Raw genomic sequence first — 20,743 nt, 5'->3', positions numbered from 1 at the left:
TTCTTCACCATCCTCAGCCGATGGCTCGTACCCAATACAGGTAATTGGCCATGTAGAGAGCGAATTTTCCCATAATATTCGGTAGAGTATCCTTACTGGACCCCGACAGCTAAATAATATATTAATTTGAATAGCAAGTTATCAGTCATTAAAAATTATGGCCAGCACAATTTAACGCACCATTCTTTCAGCCTCTACAATAAACTCCTTAATGGCGAAGAAAACGTCCTCGTGGTTGCATAAAACAAAACAAAAATAAAATAAAAAATAATAACTGCATGCTTATTTTGATTCCAGACAGATTGAGTTTGAAGAGGTGTTATTAGTAGTCGTAACTTCAGAATTGTGAATTTAGCCAGTAAAGCCGACGACGAAAACGACGAGCCCTCCATGACAAGTGACAGTAGCGTACGGTCCGCACGAAGATAACTATTTAAAATTTTATTATAACAGGAAGAGATTTATTTGTAGAGAAAGCTACAATAACTGCCTTTCGCGGCAGTGGAGTGGCTCCTTCTCGATGCTGTTAGTAGACGATGAGTAAAGATGAAGTAAATTTCCAGTGTTGGTGTGTGCCTTATAAGATAGAACAACAACAACCACAAAACAAAATTTAAGATACTTAATTGTTACCACGAAGGAAGAAAGTAAGTAGGAGAGAGCATGAGGCCCGCAGCCAGCCTTGGCAAGCGAACTTTTCGTGAAATTGTCCCCTTTGCACATAGTCTCGGCTTTCCCACAGTGTGAGACTTTGTGGGGAGAAGCATATTTCTGTTTCACGAGGAGCATCAGGGTGAAAAGATAAGTCAACTTTCAATGTCGGTATGTGCCTTATGAGATGAAACAACTACAACCACAAAACAAAATATGAGAGACTTGTTTCCATTAAAAAAGAAATTAAGTAGGAGAGCGCATGAGACTCGCAGCCCGCCTGGGTAACCGAGGAGCAGGAGGCGGAGGAGGAAGAAAAAACTTTAATGTCACCAAGAATGGGTCAGGTGAGGGAGGGAAATGGGGTCAGGGAAAAAGAAGACTACGAGCCCCCAGGTGGCCTGGGTCTCCAGGTGGCCCGTACGCTTCGACGACCCCTTAGGTCCAGCGTACGATCCGGAGTTGGTCGTCCAGTCGTGAGCAGTACAGGGCAGTCCCTCATCGCCCCTGTCGCTCAGCCCCCGCAAAGGGGGGATTCGGCGTGTTTGGACGATTTCTATATGTATGATGAAAGTCAGCTCGGGGACTCGAGTAGAGGCGACAATGAGGTGTCATGCGGGTGAAATTTAGAGTGTATATAGGGGGACATCAAGGTGCCCGTTTGGAGTCGGCGCCAGATAATCTTCTCAGTCTGGGACATTGGTAACCGACTTTTCGTGAAATCATCCCCTTCACATTTTACACTTAGTCTCGGCTTCCCCACAGTGTGAGACTGCGTGGGGAGGAGCATGTTTCTGTTGCACGTTGTGCATCAGGGTGAAAAGATAACGCGACTATATGTGTGCGCGCGCAGTGGGAGGAAGCCGCCGACCGAATCGTATTCTGCCCCATATCTTCACTCGGTCGGAACCTCCATGTCATTCTTACTTTTTTTTTATACGCTGGGTTATAGCTATGACTAATTCTTTTTTTTTACGAGGTATAGTGATCAAGATCGTCTGCATTCAAGGAAACTTTTACTCGACGCCTTTACTCCCGAAAGCGAGCAGTTAATGGCTGACCTTTGCGGAAAACAAAACATATCAGCCCTGCATTTAAAATTTTCCATCCACTGAGCTCAGGAGCTGGGCGGATGTGTACGGAAGGGTGGCCGCTGTGGTGAAATTTGACCCCCCCCCCTCCCTTTTCCCCTGGTGGAAAACCCCGCGCACGCCTATGAACGTGACACATGTTCCTCGTCAACTGCTTTAATTTGAGCAATTGCTCTGTACTTCTAAAATATATACTACAGGCTGGAACTTTCAATTATATAAAGGCCAGCGAGACCTCATACAGATTTTCCGCAAATGTCGCGCTCCGAAAACTTTTGTTGCCTACTGCATGTGTGCGTCTAAAGAAATTACCCGGGCCAAAAAAAGTAAACAATGACAACATATTATTGCCACACTAGGGTGTGCAAGACCACGAAAATCGGAGTCAATTTCGTCCCCATTAGTTATGGCGACAGGCTATGATGTAGCCAGAATTTTGTTTTCCGAGGGGAGGGGGGTTCAATCATACTTTATGTAAGTTAGTGTGTGCGTTTGTATGCATGTACATACAATCGAACCCACGTATAATGATACCGGTTTTGACAATATATTGATGATATGTAATGCAAACTTGTTCTGCAGAGACCTGCAAGGTGGTGGAAGGGTTAGAAAAGGGAAAATAGACAACCACCCGTTGGTAGAGCGACCGCCCCGAAAAGATGTAGGACCTGGGTTCGATCCTCGAACCAGGACGAATTTTAACGCGATAGGGTTAAAGAGCTCGTTCTGCACAAATTCCAGTGTTGGTGTCATCGTCGTGGGTTGTGAGCGGAAAATCGAGCATCTTTGAGTGACCTAAAAATCGAGAAACATGCAAATAAAGTAAATAAAAAATCACAGTTTCACCAAAAGGGCAAAGCAATAAATTCGATAGCGAATAATTCGAATGTTTCACGAAGCAAGGCTAGCATGTTTAGGAGCAATATTATTTGTAGTAAACATGCGCATGCTAAGTAACCAAGTTTCCTGCAGCGCGGCCACGGTATGTGACCACAACAAGGCTCGTGCGTAGTGACGGCATTGATGAGAAGGGCCTCTGTGGGCAGCGCATGCTGGTACTAAGGGCTACACGTCGTAAGTCGCCGCTGGTTGCAGTTTGTTATGTGTAGAGCGCATCTATGTGTGAACGGCCGCTCCAGATACACTTTTGGCACCGTTTTTTTTTTTTGGTGTTGAGAGCACAGCCCCTAGAAGCTCCCGTTTGCTGTGGGGGGAGATTCTACGGCCAGTTTTTCACATACTACTTTTCCTTTTTTTATTTTTACAATACACCCGGTACGAGCCGAGTTACAGGGATTTCATTTGTTTTATTTTGTCACCTAGTGTATGACTGGCTCATACCTACGAGGCGAATTTGCCACGCTGTCAATAATGAAGGAAAATGCAAACACATGTTCCATAAAAAAAAAGAAATGAGTCAGGCACAAAGTGAATAAACAGGAAAAAAGGCAAAGGGATTCAAATTGCCATGGGAAAATGATCGAAAAGGAACAGATTTTTTTTTATCTGTAGCGCTAGCAGCATAGTCAATCAGTTTGAGTAACGCATCGTATTAGCACTTTTGGCTTGCCCCAAAATGACCAACTCCAATAAAAGGCTTGGAGTAATCAATGGTGAATCCAACCTACTCCTGTCGGCATCTCAAAAAATATTCTATAAACTGACCCAAAACGGCGGCATAGTAGAAAAAAGTGGTCCATCATTTCCTCTTCATTGTAATCTGCACAAAGATTAGTTAATGAACAGCCACATTTGTGAAGGTAATAATTAAATTGGGGAACTCTGCAGCAAAAGCTTGAGAGGGTTGCCTCGCGTTGACGTGAAATGCATCTGGTAATGTTCCATGAAAATTGTGAGTGCCCGTACTTGTCTGATTGCAGAACAGTTTTTTTTTTTAATAACACGCGTTTGAATCTTCTTCCTGTAATGAAAGAAAAAGGGGCTGCTACAAGTAATGCCGGACCACCTAAAACACAGTACAGTGAGTGAGTCAGCTGCTTTATATAGAAAACTTTCAGCGTGCCTGGGGACTCGCACCAACCGAACTTCATATGAGCTGCACGGAACAACACTCCCAAATATCCTGAAATTTGATTGCTTTGTGGGTGTCAAATGCATGCAAAAGGGTACAATGTATCTGTAATCATAACTTGGGATTTCCGAGGACTTAGTTTTCCAGCAGCCAATGTGACTCCAAGAAATTCTGCAAGAAATAGTGCGATGAACTCAGGCAGTCAGAGAGCAAAGACGTTGTGAGTAGATGCCCATCTTCCCCTTCCAGAGATTTTTCGTTGCGTCCATAGAAATTACACAATAAGCAAGAATTAGACCGAGGTTATTTGAAGCAGACCTTCAAGAATACACTTTGGAAGCAATTTAGCATTTCTGGGAAAAATATAATCAAGAACTAAAATAAATGAAACGATCGTGTTTTTGGTGAAGTGAGGCTCGTCAGAGAAACTTGTAGGTCCGATAACAGCAATTCGACAAACATGACTACAGGCCTTTAATAGCATCGGCACGGATGCTTGAAGAAATAATAAGGAGATCCGATAAAAACCATCTGCAAACAGGTAAGAGGCTTAAATCTCATGATTTGAGCTTTGAAGTACGTTATCAGCAACACATCTCGGTAATCCGATATTTGTCTCACGCTTGAAGCGCTTTCTCTCTCTTTTCGCACTAGAAAGCTCATTTAAAGTTACACAGGGAGAGAGATAACAGAGGGGCAAGAAGATGCGTCCCTTCATAAGTGCGTGTCATCACCTTGGGTGCTTTTTTTTTTTTGTTCGAATGCGCCACTTAATTTCATTGTGATTGCAAGTGCATGCGTGGTCACAGGGTGGCATCCCGCTGCAACCACAGAGCTCATAGTTCCCAAATCAGCCAACCGCTGTGCTCTTCGGTAATGGAGCAGCAATTTGGGCATATGACATCACTTGTAGAAACAGTAATAATAATAAATATAATATCTGCGGTATTATATCTTAAAACCAGAGACAACATTGATGAGAACTAACAAACAGGCAGTTATCTTTTAGTACATTGTACTTACTGTCTTCACAAATTTATCTTAGTTATTACAAATAACACCCCCAATGCTTTTCTTGACACCAATGTCATTAGTTCTCATTAATATTGTCTCTAACAAATAAAACAAGCCCTTACATTTTTACTTTTTTTTATCATTTGTAAAAGCATGAGGGAGCAACATTTGGCTGATTTTGAGAATAGATTCCAAATCAACATAACGCATGTTGCGCTATGTTTAACTGGCGTGTTTTTGAGAGCCTTGACTACCGATTTGCAGCATTCTCTGACCAATGCTAGAAAAGTGTTGAAGGTCCCTTTTAAGAGGCAATATCAAAATTTATCACGCCCGGCGCAGAAAAAATGTAACTAGTCTCTTACGTCAGACCGGAACTACCAGTGACAAGCAAGCGGAGAAATTTGAGTCAAGGTTGTTATGTCCTGACTTAAAGGGCACCATTTTCATCACATGTCAGGAGCAATATGAGCTGCTAGCAAAGGCTCATATAGCAAAGTTCATCAGTCTTTTTTCGGCCACTGCAGGACGAAGGTCTTTGCCAGTGATCTCTAATGTGGCCTGTCCTATGCATGCTGATGCCATTTTATGTGTGCAAACATCATAATGTCGTCACCATACCTAGCCTTTTGCCGTCCTCGGCGGCATTGCCCAACCCTTGTTATCCATTCTTTTGTACTAACAGACTGCACGTAGATGCACATTACATAATCAGTGCCCAAAATGAGATGTATGTGCCATCACGTAACAGCATAGAACCATCCCACTCATCTAGTATAACGAAAAATCATTTATTAGCATCACAGTTTAGGAGCTGCTCGCAAAAGTTTTCAACCATATTTCTCCTTCTCATACTCTTCTGCCATGGCAGCATTGATTTTCGCCCAGTCTATTTTCACCTGGAAATATAAAAAAAATTTTTTAAAATGATGCGCAAGCAAAGGCAAGTTTCTTTTCTTGGCAAAAGTTAATAATGAGTAAATATTGGATATTGATGTGAAGTACATGGTCAAATAGCCCCACTGCACGGCCTTTACCTTCCAATCGTTTATGGAAAGGAAGGGGGAGAACAGTCTGCTGCCAAAGTGCACTAGTGGTTACTTTCTCGAAGACGCTAGCACAAAAAATGATGTCTATGATTTTGGACAGCGGTTATACCTTTCTAGCATCATAAAAACGAGACAGGTGAATTTCTTCTAACTGCTATAACAATAATTAGAGAAAAAATTGTTGTTCCCTCACGTGAACTATTGTTTACATGCAGCATGGGCTGGCAGCTACGAAACATGCCTCGCATGGATGCATCGATGCCCTTGATAAATTTGGTAGAAATTGGAGCGGCATCATCACGTAGAAACTTTAGAGGTGATAAAGTCCGAATAAATGTCCATTCAGTGCTCAGTACACCTCTCCAAGCATACTTGTGCTCTGCTCCCATTAAAAACGATTTGTTTCTTTTATCGTTAAGAAACATGTCAGACCGACTCAAATATAATTTAATATTTCCAGTTAGTTAATATTTAGATAAGATTCACTGCAGTGTGACATGGAGGCCTCACAAAGAAATCAGGGTCAAGTTAAAAAGCAGATGTCAATACAAAAATAAATTATACCTCTTTGTTGTACTTGAGGAAGAGAGCGTTGTTTTCTTTTTTGCCGAGCCTCTCCAGTGACAAAATTCGATGACCCAGAACTGTGTCTATGTGGGTGTTGTACTTCACGGCAAGATTCAAGGCCCTGGTTGCGAGGAAAAGATGAATACATTAGCCCAAAAGTCGCACCATTTCTGACTAATGAAAGCACAAAACAATGCCAAGCACATTTTCCCACAGTAAATATACAAAAGGCTCAAAGTAATAAAAGGCCCAAAGTAAAGAGAAAAGTAATGCTTACTTCTCAGTTTACAAGCAAGGATGCACAACTGTTAGCAAAATATGACTGAGTGGGCTGTTGAACTACCATAGTGAAAATTGGACAGGTGGGCTTGTTTGTGCTAAAGCCAAAGAACCATGAGCTGTCTTATTTTTACACATTGACTTCTCATGCTTCTGCACGTTTTAAATTACGCAGAGTACAGGCTGTGATTATACGAAGGCCCAATATACATGCCTAGTTTGTCTTTGACATTCAGTCTAACGTAATCCACTTGTAGTGCAACATTACATAGTTAATTACATGGTTCCTGAAACACTGCAGTAGCATCACTGCAGGGGGGGATGTGTACATTCTAAGTCAATGTAGTTAATGACATTTCTTTGATAGTACACAAAAACATAATGGAAAATATAATTACAATATATAATACTTATAGCATGCAAAGTTTCAGTATATTGTATAGCACATAGCAAACAGGTACAAAAGGTATAATACACAAGTCACAATTTCCCAACGATGAGAAGAAATCACTATTGTCACTTAAGTTTACTATATCTTCGAGAAGTTTATTCCACTCTCTAATTGTTTTTAAATAATGAAATGGGCTAATCTAGCGGTTTTGAATGAATATTCTTGTATTTTATGTGTGCATTTATATTCATTAGAACGATATGTTGGTGTTAGTAGGTATTCGGACTTATCAGTGGTTCCTATGATATGTTTACATAGTCTTAAATCTTCAGCAGCAACTGGTTGTGACACACTCTTTAGCAGTCCTGCTGGCAGACTGTCCATTTATAACCCCATGAAATTGCATAGAACATGTTATCTTTTCGTCCACTTTACCTTCTTTATATATTTAATACTACAAATAACAACCCATATACTTTCCTTGGCATCATTGTCTGTCAGTTCTTATTATTATTGTGTCTAACAAAGAAAAATGAGCCCTCGAATTTCGACTTTTTTTCCTTCCTCCACAGTGATGATCTCGTTCTGGCAGAATTGATGCCTTCAGGTTGTGCGCAAGGGGTTATTGGTCGGCTGCCAACTCGTGATAAGACTGCGTATCATGTGATACTAACAGACGGAAAAAGATTCTTCCATACTCACCATCATATATACAAGCAGCGCTGAATAACACTGTCATGTTTAGGGTCAACATATATACACCATAAAGTAGACGGGTGGATGAGCGCCACTGTAGCTCAGTCGGTAGAGCACTGTACTCATTATTCAAAGGTTGCAGGTTTGGTACCTGCTGGCGGCAAGTTACTTTTCCGTCCACAATTCCTTCTTCCCATTTATGCTACGATCACATTTAATAACAATCCTTATACTTTCTTTGGCACTGCTGTCTGTTAGCTCTCATTAATACTGTGTCTAACAAAAAAAGTTGGCTATTAAATTTTCACTTCTTTTCTTCATAGAATAATGTGTTATTCTAAAAAATCTGCTGGGCAACACAGAGTAATACTTTTTATAAATTCGTAGGAATAAAGTCGGAGCAGATTTAGAACAAATTTATCCAGCTGCACAAACGCACACAAAGAAAGAGACCTCCAAAATGTGGCATTACCGTTCCCACTCATGAAGACTGATGTTCATCATGATGGCGCGGAACCACATTTTGTTTTGCAGCAGGATGTTCTCAGCTTCTCTTTGATTTCCGCAGATCAAGGCAAGCTCTGCTGTTCGGACTTCATTGGACTGCTGTGATTTGATGTACTGAAGGTAGAACACCTTATCAACCTGTTAAACAAGGTGGTCTGAGTCACTTGAGCTGCCAGGTAAATGAAGTAAGAACTGATTGTTTGAACCAATAAAAGTTTATGCACAAGCAAAATGATGGCTGCACGATTTGATTGAGCACTCCTGCACAAATGGAGCATTGGGTTCGGTGCAGATATGCTGGTGTTCTGGGGTGTGCAAAGCATAGCGCAATTAAATTGCACCATCCAAAGTTGTACAATAAAAAACAAGAAAATGCTTTGATATTCGTGATAACACTGACATACGAAAAATTCAAGAAACCTGCATAGATAATTTTCTCCCATGACACAGATCTGAAGACCCCACAATAAATGACAATAGATTTTCAGATAATAGCTAGCTAATCTAGTCTGGCTTAGAGTTCAATTTCAGCATTCATCCATGTAAGGCAGGTTGTGGGGGCCCTATACAGCAGAAAAGAACATAAAAAATAACAAAGTAATCCAATCTCTTCAATGGGTAAATTATCTTGAGTACATCATTAATAATGCAGAACAAACTTGCACTAATAACATTCAATGCATAGAGTATATCTATAAAGAGTTTATGAAGTTCAAGTCACAAATTTGTGAGAAACATTTAAATTTTACAAAGAAACACATTCAAATGGGTGCCTGAAAATGCATGGTCAAAATACTGTAAAAGTACTAGAAGGATTATTCACAGTTTAATTGCATTTTACCAGCTAGCATGCAAAATGGCCTGCTGCACAAAACTAATGCAAAATAGTAGTGCAAATATTGGGGTGTGAGAGGGAGAGCATTGAACTGGCCCAAGTAAAACTACTCTTGTCAACGATGAAATTCAGCTAAGGTCATTCCACGGTGTTATTGCAGCTGAGCTACGACATCTTTTAGACATGCCCATCGCCGATTTGTGGATTGCTTGTTGCATTGGCATGTCTATTTATTTCCCCGCTGAGTTCAGCCGAAGCCTAGTGTTCTTTCCTGACATGTGAAAAATCTCAATAGGTAGGGTAGCGGTAGTTTTTCACTAATATTGCCACCTGGTGTTCTGTGCCAGTGAACAGTGAGCCAGTTCTGTGCCAGTGAACGAAGAAGACGAAGACGAGCAACCAGTGCCAGTGGGAACGTCTTTCTTTGTATCTCAGATTGCGTCTTTTCTTCGAGCTTCTAGCGCTTGACAACTGGTGGAGGTGCGGGGTATGGATCCCCTAGCGCGTGACAATATGAAAAAGCGGTTCAACAAGCCACAGCACTACCTCATCAATAGCAGCATAGGCCGCCTCTGCTGTGTTCAGTTCTCGTGCACCCAGAGCCATTGCTGCCAAACAACCCCACAAAGCTGGAAGCTGAAAGATAAGAAATGAAAGCCACGTCATGTGGTAATAAAAACATACATTTCTAGGATGACTACATACTTGTCATCTTGATGATAACCAGCAAAGAAGGCTTCAATTAACTCACACTGTAATTACCTGAGATGTAAAAGTACGCATGCACTACAATCCTCCAATATTAGATGAACAATGGTACCTTACATAAACCACATCAATGCTTTCAAAGGCTTCACTTGCAAGTTATGCGAGATTATTTTTACAATTTGCCACAACTTTATTTCATTTACCAATAGTATTTAACGTCCACAATATAGCCTATGGCTTGACAAAAATATCACAGTGAAAGGTTTCGCATCAGTTCAGAATTTTATACCACAGCAGACTCTAATGCGTACCCAATACTTGGTACTATTTCTGCATTCCATGACTTTGAAATGCTGCTGCTGTGACGACAAACCAAATCAAATCTACAAGCTTGAGTTTATCAACACATCTGCATTGGCTAAGACAGAAACAGAGTGGGGTGTAACGGCGTTGAAACCTTTGCGGATTGTTCCACAGCCATGGTATGAATACATATGACGTGTGTATTATATACCCCCTGACCCTTGTTCCTAGTGAAATAATGTCGATAGAAGCATCAAAATGGGTGGTGGGAAAGAGTACAACATGCATTTTTAAAGTTTTATTCATGCACACTCTGTAATCTCTTTCAGATTATATGCGTCCAGGTTCAACTGAATGCTGAGTTCCGCACTTATCTGCGAAATTCTATATAAAGGAATGGCATGCAGAAAAACGTGCCAGTACAAGTCATGTTTTCACAATTTCGATCTTATGGCAAATATAAAAAGTTTGCAATTCAATACCTTGACGAACCTGCAGAGGCGAAGAGCGTCGTCCCACCGTGACGAGGCAACGTAACCGTGCAATATTGAAGCGTACGGGGGAAAGGCAAAAGACACTAATGAGCCATCAGTCCTTCGAACTAAAACTGTAGACCCAAGAAAGCTCACAATGTGAGGATTGTAGCCCAGGTCACTGCAAAAGAACACATCGAGTTAGTGAACTTGTATACATGGTACACACCACACGCTTGGTAGCATCACTACCATAAAGAGCTTGCCAAACAAGTAGCCAATATGAAAATACTAAACTAAGTGTTTTCAATGCCACTGCTAGAAACTACATTGCAGGAATAATATTTGCCATAAGTAGTACCCATCTTGCTCAAGCATAATTGTGCACACAAAGTGCATGATTATGTGTCTTTGCAGGCACACTTGGCACAATATGTGAAAAAGCACTGTGTCACAGCACATCAACATATACTTCACAGCCTGCGCATTACAGGCACAAAGACTCATGCCAGTGATTAAGGACATCACATATTCACATGCCCCCTCCTACATACTTCTGCCACCTATATACAGGCGAACCATGATAGACATCCAATGCTTCAATGGGTCTATCAAGCCAGGAAACATGGGTCAAGGAAGTGCAGTGAGGAAGGAAGCAGCTTTTATATTAAGTTCTTACAATACAAAAAATATGGCTTTATTACAACTATCTGTGCTACTTCAGTTTCATACATATTTTTTATGTTAAGCCTGCTTACAATGTACTGCTCATATGTAAATAATAGGCTTTTGAAGAAATTTAGTTTAATTAAAAAAGTAGGTTTGACATAATACATTGAAACCAAATAGACAGTTCTGTCTACATCTGCAAAGTGAAGCATATTGTGAGGCATTAATTTTGGCTGCAGTAAGGCATTGCAAAAAGCCTGAATACTCAAGTAGAAGCATCATAGCTGTGCCTTTTTTTCAAGGAGAACTCAAATGCAACTTTTGTACCAAGCTGTTCCTTATCACCGCTACACTATAGTACATTTAACATGGATTTTCGCGAAGGCATTATCGGCTATACTCACGTCATTTCCTTCTCTGTAACTGTGCTGGGCAAAAGGCTACGATCAATCCAGGCAACATCTGGGTGATTCCATATCATCAGCTTGCCTTCTTGCAAAGAAGCCAAGATGCTTGAGTCATCGTTCCAACATAAGGATCCCGTCATGACACCTGCAAGTGGTGCTGATGTCAATGTACTTTCGGCATCCACATTCCTGTTCATGGTCACATCTACTACATCCACGCTTTCTTGAAACTTTTGCTCATACCAAAATAAAAATGACGCAGCAGGAGAGGCATGTGATGCTATTCCCCAATATACTATAAGCCTAGGCAATATCAGGTATCAAAGACAAAATATTTGAAATATTTAGCACAGCAAAAAGCACTAAATATTGTGGTTTACATCATCTGTGAAATCATAAACTGCCCAACATATATAATTCTAAAAATTCACAATACGGTTGTCTGCCTACCTAGTTTAATGCTCTGGAGTGTTTTCCCATCACGTAGGCTGACAAGGTACAGGTCTTTGTTTTTGTCCATAATGGCTAGTCTGCGATGAATTGATGGAGCACACTGGTCAATGCCGACCTGTGTTACTTCAATCTGCATTGAGGACAGTAGAAAAAGCCGAAAGTGAGGCAAAAGTTTTCCATAACAAAAACACAGTTGTGTGAATACTGCCTTCCAAATTCAATGATTCAGCTGCTTCAAAGGTAAAACCATTAACTGAACATGTCAAGCGTAATGCATGTTATCTAGGCACATAAGCAACTAGGTGCAATGATGCATACCACATTACAGAACACAACATAAGAAGTAAGCTTTGTGAGCACAAATGCCACGACACCACCTGCAAATTTCATTGCATCACAAAATAGTACATATATATGTTTATAAATTACTTAGCACAGGATAACATTTAGAAATAGACAATAACCTTGACTACTGCTGTATGAGGCTTACTTTTGGAGGTGTCTAAATGGAACCATTTATGTGTGCACTATCATTTAAGCTAGAAATACCTATCTATGCAACCTATTTAAAATGACATATGTATCACAAAAGCAGTAGCCAATTAAGTGAGGCTTTTTTTTTTTTCAAAAAGAGCCAAATGCACAAACCAAAGCTAGACTAAATTTCATATGAGCGTAAAGCGTGTTTAAGTATATTCAACTTTTAGAACAGTTCTAATCGAAACGGGGCAATTTCTTCTTGTAACATTAACTCAAATGAGCCAAATGCTCCAACTGTTTCAATCAAACTGAGTCACAGTCATTAAGCCAGCACTGCACCAACAATCGATACCAAAACAATCAACCTGGTCTCACCCAAAATCTTTCATTTGTGCCGTAGTTGCTTTATTATCGTGTTTACATTCCAAAATAAGGTTTCTTAGGGCGAGTTGGCCTTTACTGAAGCACGTGATGTTCAATAATAAAACTCGATCATGAAGAACAAAAGGCTGACTTTCCTACTTCTTTTCGCCTTTTAGTGATTCTTTTCAAGTTTAGCGCTACAGTATCATGTCCCCTGTTTGCTCCAATACAGTACATACGAAATATGTTACACATAAAATGAAGATATTGAGCACCTATCCATTCCCTAAAGAAGAAGTGATCCAAAATGGCAAGGCATAAAACAAACTGGAACACTTTTCAAAACTTTCGTCGGATACCAAGAACCAGAAAACACTGATAACAGTCCAAAATAATATATGCACTTTGCCAGGAAGAACCACCCACTCTTCAAATCTAGTAATCGCGATTAAGTCCATGCAACAAAGCATGGCACCAACGGAAGCACAAGTATGATGTTAATTCTATCTCAAAATATTGATATACCGTACATTTGAATTGTTTTATATTATTTTATGAGCCGACTCATGCCCAAATGAAAGGTTCTAATCTATGTGAGCCAAATACAAACTTTACTCCTGAATATTGATGATACTGGGATATGTAGATTTTAGCCACAATATAGATTTGTCGTATTTAGGGGAGATGAACACATTGGTAAAAAGTTGTTTGAGCAGGCCCGACCATATTGTCAGTAGAAAAAAAAGTGAGTTTTTCTCAGTTTCAGTTAAAGTGCACTGGGCTCTTTTAGAAAAAAAAAATGTCTCAGGTATTTCGCACGATAATTTTCGTCAGTCTATCTGCTTTGTGAGTTAAATCTCAGTTGACACAATGTCTTGCTTCTTTTTTTTGTCTGGAGCTCACCATGTCTTCGCCCTTACTTTGACGTCTAGTACTGCAAAAATATAGTGCAAGTGTAAATTAACTGTTGTTTCCGATTCAGCTTGAATGTCTAACAAAATATACTGCCACGAGTGTCTTGTTATGTGGGTTCCCCTTCTCTTTTATTGTAATAGAAATCGAAATCCTGGTATTCAGGAATCTATTAAGACTTCTTGCGCTTGAAGCAGCAACAATATTTCACTTTAGGTTAAATCAGTCCCAAGCGAGTAATGTTTACAATTCACGCAAACTCTGCAAACTACTTTAACAGGAGACACTAACTTTATCAAGAATTTTCTGGTGAGGTTCACAAATTCTTATTTATTACTTATTGCATTGCCTACAGTGACCTTTTAATGATACGCAAAAGCAGCATCACCGTAAGATTCTGTGACACAAGAACATTACACGATTTGCCAACTGTGTGTATGACCACACTGTGTGGCACACGGCCTGTGCATATTGTGTGGCAATGGTAGGCAAACTGTTGTTCCTGATATAGCATAGTGAGTGTGACAGCCGAGGATGAGAAGATGGCCTGAAAACAGCAATGGTGGTCTCGCAACGCTAGTGCAACAAAAATCACGGATGTATGGAAGCAGAGAAACCAGTTGCAATCTTTTCACAGTCATCACAGTGTAAAAAAAAAATCCTGTTTAATCAAAGCACTTAAAGAATGCAACAAATGAGAGAGCTCAAATAAACAAACTTAATAAAGGAGAAAATATGAGTCGTGGAAAAGAATACATGTGCTGCTGGGTGTTACATGCAGTGTCTGTCTTAATTTGCATATGTGCATTTTGTGCATATCATGAGCATTTTTCAGGACAGACCTTGTGTGTATATGGTTTCCCATCTCCAGCTGGCTTGCCAGTCCGTACGTCAAACAAGTACACCACTGGAAGCCATACCATTTTAATGAAACCATGTCATGGACAAAGTACACCATGTACAAGACCGTGAAAGTGTAGGCTATACAACATTCCACTGTCATATTGTTGTAGTTGCAAAAAAGCTACCAATGACCAAACACCACAACACTGCGTTAAGCAATTTCTATACAATATAAACAAAAAATGCAATTATGCTGTGTATATAAATAAGATATTTGGAAGCCACTAATGTGATCTGCAAGCTTATGTTGGTGACAATAATTTTGCCCACTCAGAGTACAAGTACACCAGAGTCTGCCGTGCACACAGTGTTTCATTGGCCCAAAGATTTAAATGACAGTTATGAGCTCCACTTTTCCTTCTTCTAGTAGTGCAGGTTTTGGAACCCTAAATGCCATGCTTAGTAAGCCTGACAAAACTGCCCAAGAGGAAGTCTTTACAGAACAGAAATCTGTGCTCTGCTGACACAAGAGGGAAATCAAGATTTTTAGAGTCTGGTTAAGTTGGTAGCATTCTCCAAGTGCACAGTTTTTGTTCACAATTAGGATTACAAAAATAAGAAGGTACACAAACAGAAGCATATAAGTATGTTACTTGACCAACTGGTATATGACAGAAAAATGGGCAGTCTACTGCTCGCAAATGCATCATTATAGCAATATATATATATATATATATATATATATATATATATATATATATAATGAGATATAACAGACAGTAATGCCAAGGAATGTACAGGGGAAGTTATTAACATTAATGGAATGTAAATAAGAAGAAAGAAAAGTGGATGAAAAAATTACCAACTGTAAGCAGGAATCGAACCTACGACCTTCGAATTACGCGTTCGATGCTCTAACCACTGAGCTATTACAGCGGCACTCCCTCCATCCACTTTTTGGGTTTATCTGTGAATTTAGAAGTAGGAGCGACAGTCAGCGCCATCTATAAGCCAAACAACGAGTGTGAAAACACTCTTATGCGCATGTTTGGCGTCACATAGCACGTGAACTTATTATGGGCCGGCATGTGGTACAACAACCACGCATCTGATTTCCTGACTTGGTCCGCTTTTAAAATCGCTGTCGTCGACGTGTTCGGCCGTCCTGCCGTTCGTAAGCTGCAAGCCGAACAGCGTTTACGTGAACGAGCACAGCAGAACGGCGAGTCCTTCACAAGTTACATCGAGGACATCCTTGACTTGTGCAAGAAAGTCGACCTGAACATGTCAGAGGCTGACAAAACCCCGCATGTTCTAAAAGGCATAGCCGACGATGCCTTCACTATGCTCCTGGCCAAAAACCCCCGCATGTTCTAAAAGGCATAGCCGACGACACCTTCACCATGCTCCTGGCCAAAAACCCCCGCACTGTGGCAGAAGTCATTACATTACGCCAAAGTTACGACGAGCTGCGGCGGCAGCGCTTGATGACCCATCGACCGCCACCTCGCGATGCTGATCTCTCGGCTTTGTCAGCAGTTCCTGACCACACAACCTTGCTCGCCGAAATCAAGTCGTTTGTGCGCGAGGAAGTTGCTCGCCAGGTCTTTTTACTGGCTTTTGCTTCCCCGCAACATGCTCAACAGCCATCAAGTACACTTCTACCTCCGCTCCGCGGAGCCATTCAGCAAGACATTGTGAAGGTTGTTCCTCAATACCACTAGCCGTCTCCTGTATCTGCACCACTCAGCTTCGCCCAAGTTGTCGCCAGGCCGCCCCCACCGATTTTTGTGGCTGGACTCCTAAGTTACACCGAAACCATCGCGAGGCCCCAGGCCTTTGGAGAAACTGTGTCACCTACATACGCCGACGTCACCCACGTGCCCCGAGTGCCGCCCACCATGCACTCATATCAGCAGCCGGCTCGCCCATCGCGTCCTGCGACATGGATGGAACCCGGGAACCGATGGCGCACTGCTGACAATCACCCCATCTGCTTTGCTTGTGGTTGCGTCGGTCACGTAGCATGCTATTGCAATTGTGTGCAGCAACCGCAGGTCGCCTCCAACTTTCCCAGCCAATCAAGCCGCTCTTATGACCAACCGCCGCCTATGTCACCGTCGTCTCGCCCCGCTCCGTCTACCCGCCGTTCACCATCTCCGCGACGTCGCTCACTGTCGCCGACGTCCACTCGAGGGTGACCAGGAAAACTAGTCGTCGCAGTCCGCGAGGAAAGGGCTGCGACGCTCTCGAACTGCGGAAGCCATCAGGAAAGCCCGTCGAACGTGATAGACATACTGGTGGATGGCGTTCGTGCATCTGCCCTTGTAGATACTGGAGCCGCCGTATTTGTCATGGACGCAAAACTTAGCCGATTACTGCGCAAAGTGACCACGCCACTTTCCGGGCTTTCCCTCCGTACAGCCAGCGCCCAAAGCATTCACCCTACAGCGATGTGCACAGCCCGCCTTATGATTCAGGACGTGATGTATGCGGTCAAATTCATCATAATTCCTTCATGCTCTCACAACGTGATCCTAGGATGGGATTTTCTCTCACGCCACGACCCCGTCATTCATTGCGCACCAGCAGAAATAGAACTCACACAATTCTCTTCTTCGACGCCGGCCAACAGTCCATCTGCTGCAAGCAACTTACTCGTCAGAGACAACACCCAAGTGCCTGCAAACTCGTCCGCGGTGGTGTCGGTCTACTGCGCAAGCCTTTCTGACACCGCTGCACTCCTCTCGCCATCTCATCGTGTTTTATCAGAAAAGGCTTGCTGGTTCCTTTCGCGACCGAGCAACTCACTCACGGCAGCACCACTATTTTTGTTGTGAACTCATCTCCGTACAGCGTTACGTTGGTGCGAGGGGAATGTCTCGGCAGCTTGGAACCCATCGAAGACGCACAAGTTATGGATCAACCCGGTGACATGCACTGCTCAAGTTCCAGTACGCTTAGTGCTGTTTCGACATCTCCTTCATCATCCGATGATGTATTTGGTCCCTCCATTCCCAAGAACCTTATGCCGGGCCAGCGTTCTCAGCTTCTGGGCCTGTTGGAAGAATTCTGCTCTTCTTTCGATGTCGCTCAACCTTCTCTCGGCCGCACATTTACCGTTACGCATTGCATCGACACAGGCGCACAGCCACCGCTGCGGCAACGTCCATATCGCGTATCTCCCACAGAACGCCGTGTAATCAACAAGCAAGTCGATGACATGCTTCGCCGCGATGTTATTCGACCCTCTAGCAGCCCCTGGGCGTCTCCTGTCGTTCTCATCATGAAGAAGGACGGTTCTGTGCGGTTCTGTGTTGATTGATTGATATGTGGGGTTTAACGTCCCAAAACCACTATATGATTATGAGAGACGCCGTAGTGGAGGGCTCCGGAAATTTAGACCAGCTGGGGTTCTTTAACGTGCACCCAAATCTGAGCACACGGGCCTACAACATTTCCGCCTCCATCGGAAATGCAGCCGCCGCAGCCGGGATTCGAACCCGCGCCCTGCGGGTCAGCAGCCGAGTACCTTAGCCACTAGACCACCGCGGCGGGGCTGTGCGGTTCTGTGTGGACTACCGACATCTCAACAAGATCACTCATAAGGACGTGTACCCACCAACGTGAGTAGATGACGTGATTGGCAGCCTGCAAGGAGCAGAATTCTTTTCATCTCTCGATTTGCGCTCCGGGTACTGGCAAGTACCTATGGCTGAGGACGCTCGACCTAAGACCGCTTTTGTCACCCCCGACGGCTTGTACGAATTCAACGTCATGCCGTTTGGGCTGTGCAATGCGCCCGCCACCTTTGAGCGCATGTTGGATACTGTTCTGCGTGACCTGAAATGGCACACGTGCCTGTGCTACCTCGATGACGTCGTCGCTTTCGCTACGGACTTCTCGACGCATCTTTAACGCCTTCGGCATGCTTTAACACGTCTGAGTAATGCCAGTCTGCAACTGATCCTAAAGAAGTGCCGATTTGCAACTCGGCAGCTGACAATACTCGGCTACGTCGTGTCCAAGGACGGAATTCTCCCTGATCCAGCCAAGCTTCGGACCGTGACAGAGTTCCCCACGCCGACATCCGTCAAGGAACTGCGCAGTTTCGTAGGACTGTGTTCTTATTTTCGGCGCTTCATTCGAAACTTCGCGACTATCATATCGCCACTGACGAAGCTCCTCGGAAGTAACGGGCCTCTCCATTCCCATTCGTAGTCATCACAGTGCGACGACGCTTTCACAACGCTCTGCCGTTTGTTGACGTTGCCTCCCATACTCCGCCACTACGACCCTACGGCCCCTATAGAGGTACACACAGATGCCAGTGGTGTCGGCCTCGGCGCTGTCCTTGCGCAGCGCAAACCAGGGTTCCCGAAATATGTCGTGGCGTATGCAAGCCGTACGCTTACTAAGGCCGACACTAATTACACCATCACCGAGAAGGAATGTTTGGCAATCGTCTGGGCCCTTACAAAGTTCCGACCTTATTTGTATGGTCGCCCATTTGATGTCGTCACCGACTATCACGCACTACTACTATGGTTGTCGTCATTGAAAGATCCCTCAGGCCGTCTCGCCCGGTGGGCACTTCGCCTGCAAGACTACAACATCCGCGTGCTGTACCGCAATGGAAGGCAACATGCTGACGCTGACGCCCTGTCGCGCTCTCCCTTGCCTGACGACAACTCAGCCCACAACTCAGCCTTGCCCACAACTCAGCATGTCACCTTGCCATTTCTTCGATTAGCATTCATACCATTACTACTGAACAGCGCAAGGGTCAATGGATTGCCTCACTGATAGACTTGCTGACTGATCCATCCACTCCATCCACTCGCGCGTTGCGTCGTCAAGCCCACCATTTCACCATTCGCGACGACCTCCTCCACAGGCGCAATTACAATGGTGACGGCCGCCAGTGGCTACTAGTCATACCTCGCAGTCTGCGCTGTGACATAAGCGAATTCTTTCATTCTGATCCGCAATGTGCGCACTCCGGGAAATCGAAGACTTACCACCGCATTCGCCAACGGTACTTTTGGTGCGGCATGTACCGCTACGTGCAGAAATTCGTTCGCTCCTGCATAGATTGTCAGTGCCGCAAAGCTTCAACGCACCTGCCACCGGTAGGTCTGCAACCTCTACCTTGCCCTGCCAAGCCCTTCGGGCGCGTTGGCATCGATTTGTATGGGCCACTTCCACTAACGTTGGCTGGTAACTGCTGGGCCATTGTCGCTGTGGACCACCTCACGCGATACGCCAAAACGACCGCTCACCCCGCGGCTACAGCGAGCGATGTGGCCTTCTTTCTACTCCAACGATTCATTCTGCGACATGGTCCACCCCAGGAACTGCTCAGTGACCGAGGCCGTGTCTTCCTGTCTGAAGTCGTTGAAGCCATCCTCAAAGAGTGCAACGTTGTTCACCGCAAAACTGCTGCTTACCACCCACAGACGAATGGCCTCACCGAACTCTTCAACCGTACGCTCGGCGACATGCTCTCCAAGTACGTCGCCGCCGATCACACAAATTGGGATTCCATTCTACCCTTCATCACCTACGCATATAATACCGCCCCTCAGAGCACTACTGGCTTTTCACATTTCTTTGTATTATATGGAAGGCACCCGTCGCACACCATCGACACGATACTTCCGTACAAGCCAGATCCGTCCGAGTGGGCGCCTATTTCTGCTACAGCCAAGCTTGCTGAAGAGTGTCGAGAGCTTGCAAAGACCTTTACTGCGCATGATCAAGAGCGGCAAAAAAGCATTCGCGCTGACGCCAGCACTACTGCGCCCACGTTCCTCCCGGAAGCGCTCGTCTGGCTCTCGATCCCTACCACTGCAACTGGCCTATCTTCAAAACTATTGCCCAAATATGAAGGCCCCTACCATGTCGTCAAATGCACTTCCCCTGTCAACTACTTGATTGAACCCATCGAACCATCTTCGGACATGCGCCGTCGAGTACTCGACATTGTTAACGTGGAGCGCCTCAAGGCCTACCATGAC

General features: G+C 43.6%; 1 protein-coding gene across 4 annotated transcripts in view; it reads right to left on the bottom strand.

Moving 5' to 3' along the window:
- Window positions 1-5,560: 5,560 nt before the first annotated feature.
- The window catches only part of Oseg5 (intraflagellar transport protein Oseg5), a 31,137-nt gene continuing 15,954 nt past the window's right edge, over window positions 5,561-20,743 (bottom strand). For 2 of the 4 annotated variants that reach the window (XM_037416506.2, XM_075892831.1), the window contains 8 exons: window positions 14,723-14,787; window positions 12,123-12,255; window positions 11,670-11,817; window positions 10,606-10,777; window positions 9,659-9,748; window positions 8,243-8,415; window positions 6,402-6,525; window positions 5,561-5,687 (listed from right to left, as the gene is read on the bottom strand). In XM_037416506.2, the coding sequence (XP_037272403.2) occupies window positions 5,619-5,687; window positions 6,402-6,525; window positions 8,243-8,415; window positions 9,659-9,748; window positions 10,606-10,777; window positions 11,670-11,817; window positions 12,123-12,255; window positions 14,723-14,787 (974 nt within the window). In that variant the 3' untranslated portion in view covers window positions 5,561-5,618. Of the gene's footprint in view, window positions 5,688-6,401; window positions 6,526-8,242; window positions 8,416-9,658; window positions 9,749-10,605; window positions 10,778-11,669; window positions 11,818-12,122; window positions 12,256-14,722; window positions 14,788-20,743 lie in introns of those variants that run through there. The other 2 variants (XM_075892827.1, XM_075892836.1) reach the window with 2 other exon arrangements.

This window comes from Rhipicephalus microplus, chromosome 1 (assembly GCF_043290135.1).
Source record: "Rhipicephalus microplus isolate Deutch F79 chromosome 1, USDA_Rmic, whole genome shotgun sequence".
Lineage (NCBI taxonomy): Eukaryota > Metazoa > Arthropoda > Arachnida > Ixodida > Ixodidae > Rhipicephalus > Rhipicephalus microplus.
Note: the sequence above shows the minus strand (reverse complement) of the source record. Positions and strands in the feature narration are given on the sequence as shown.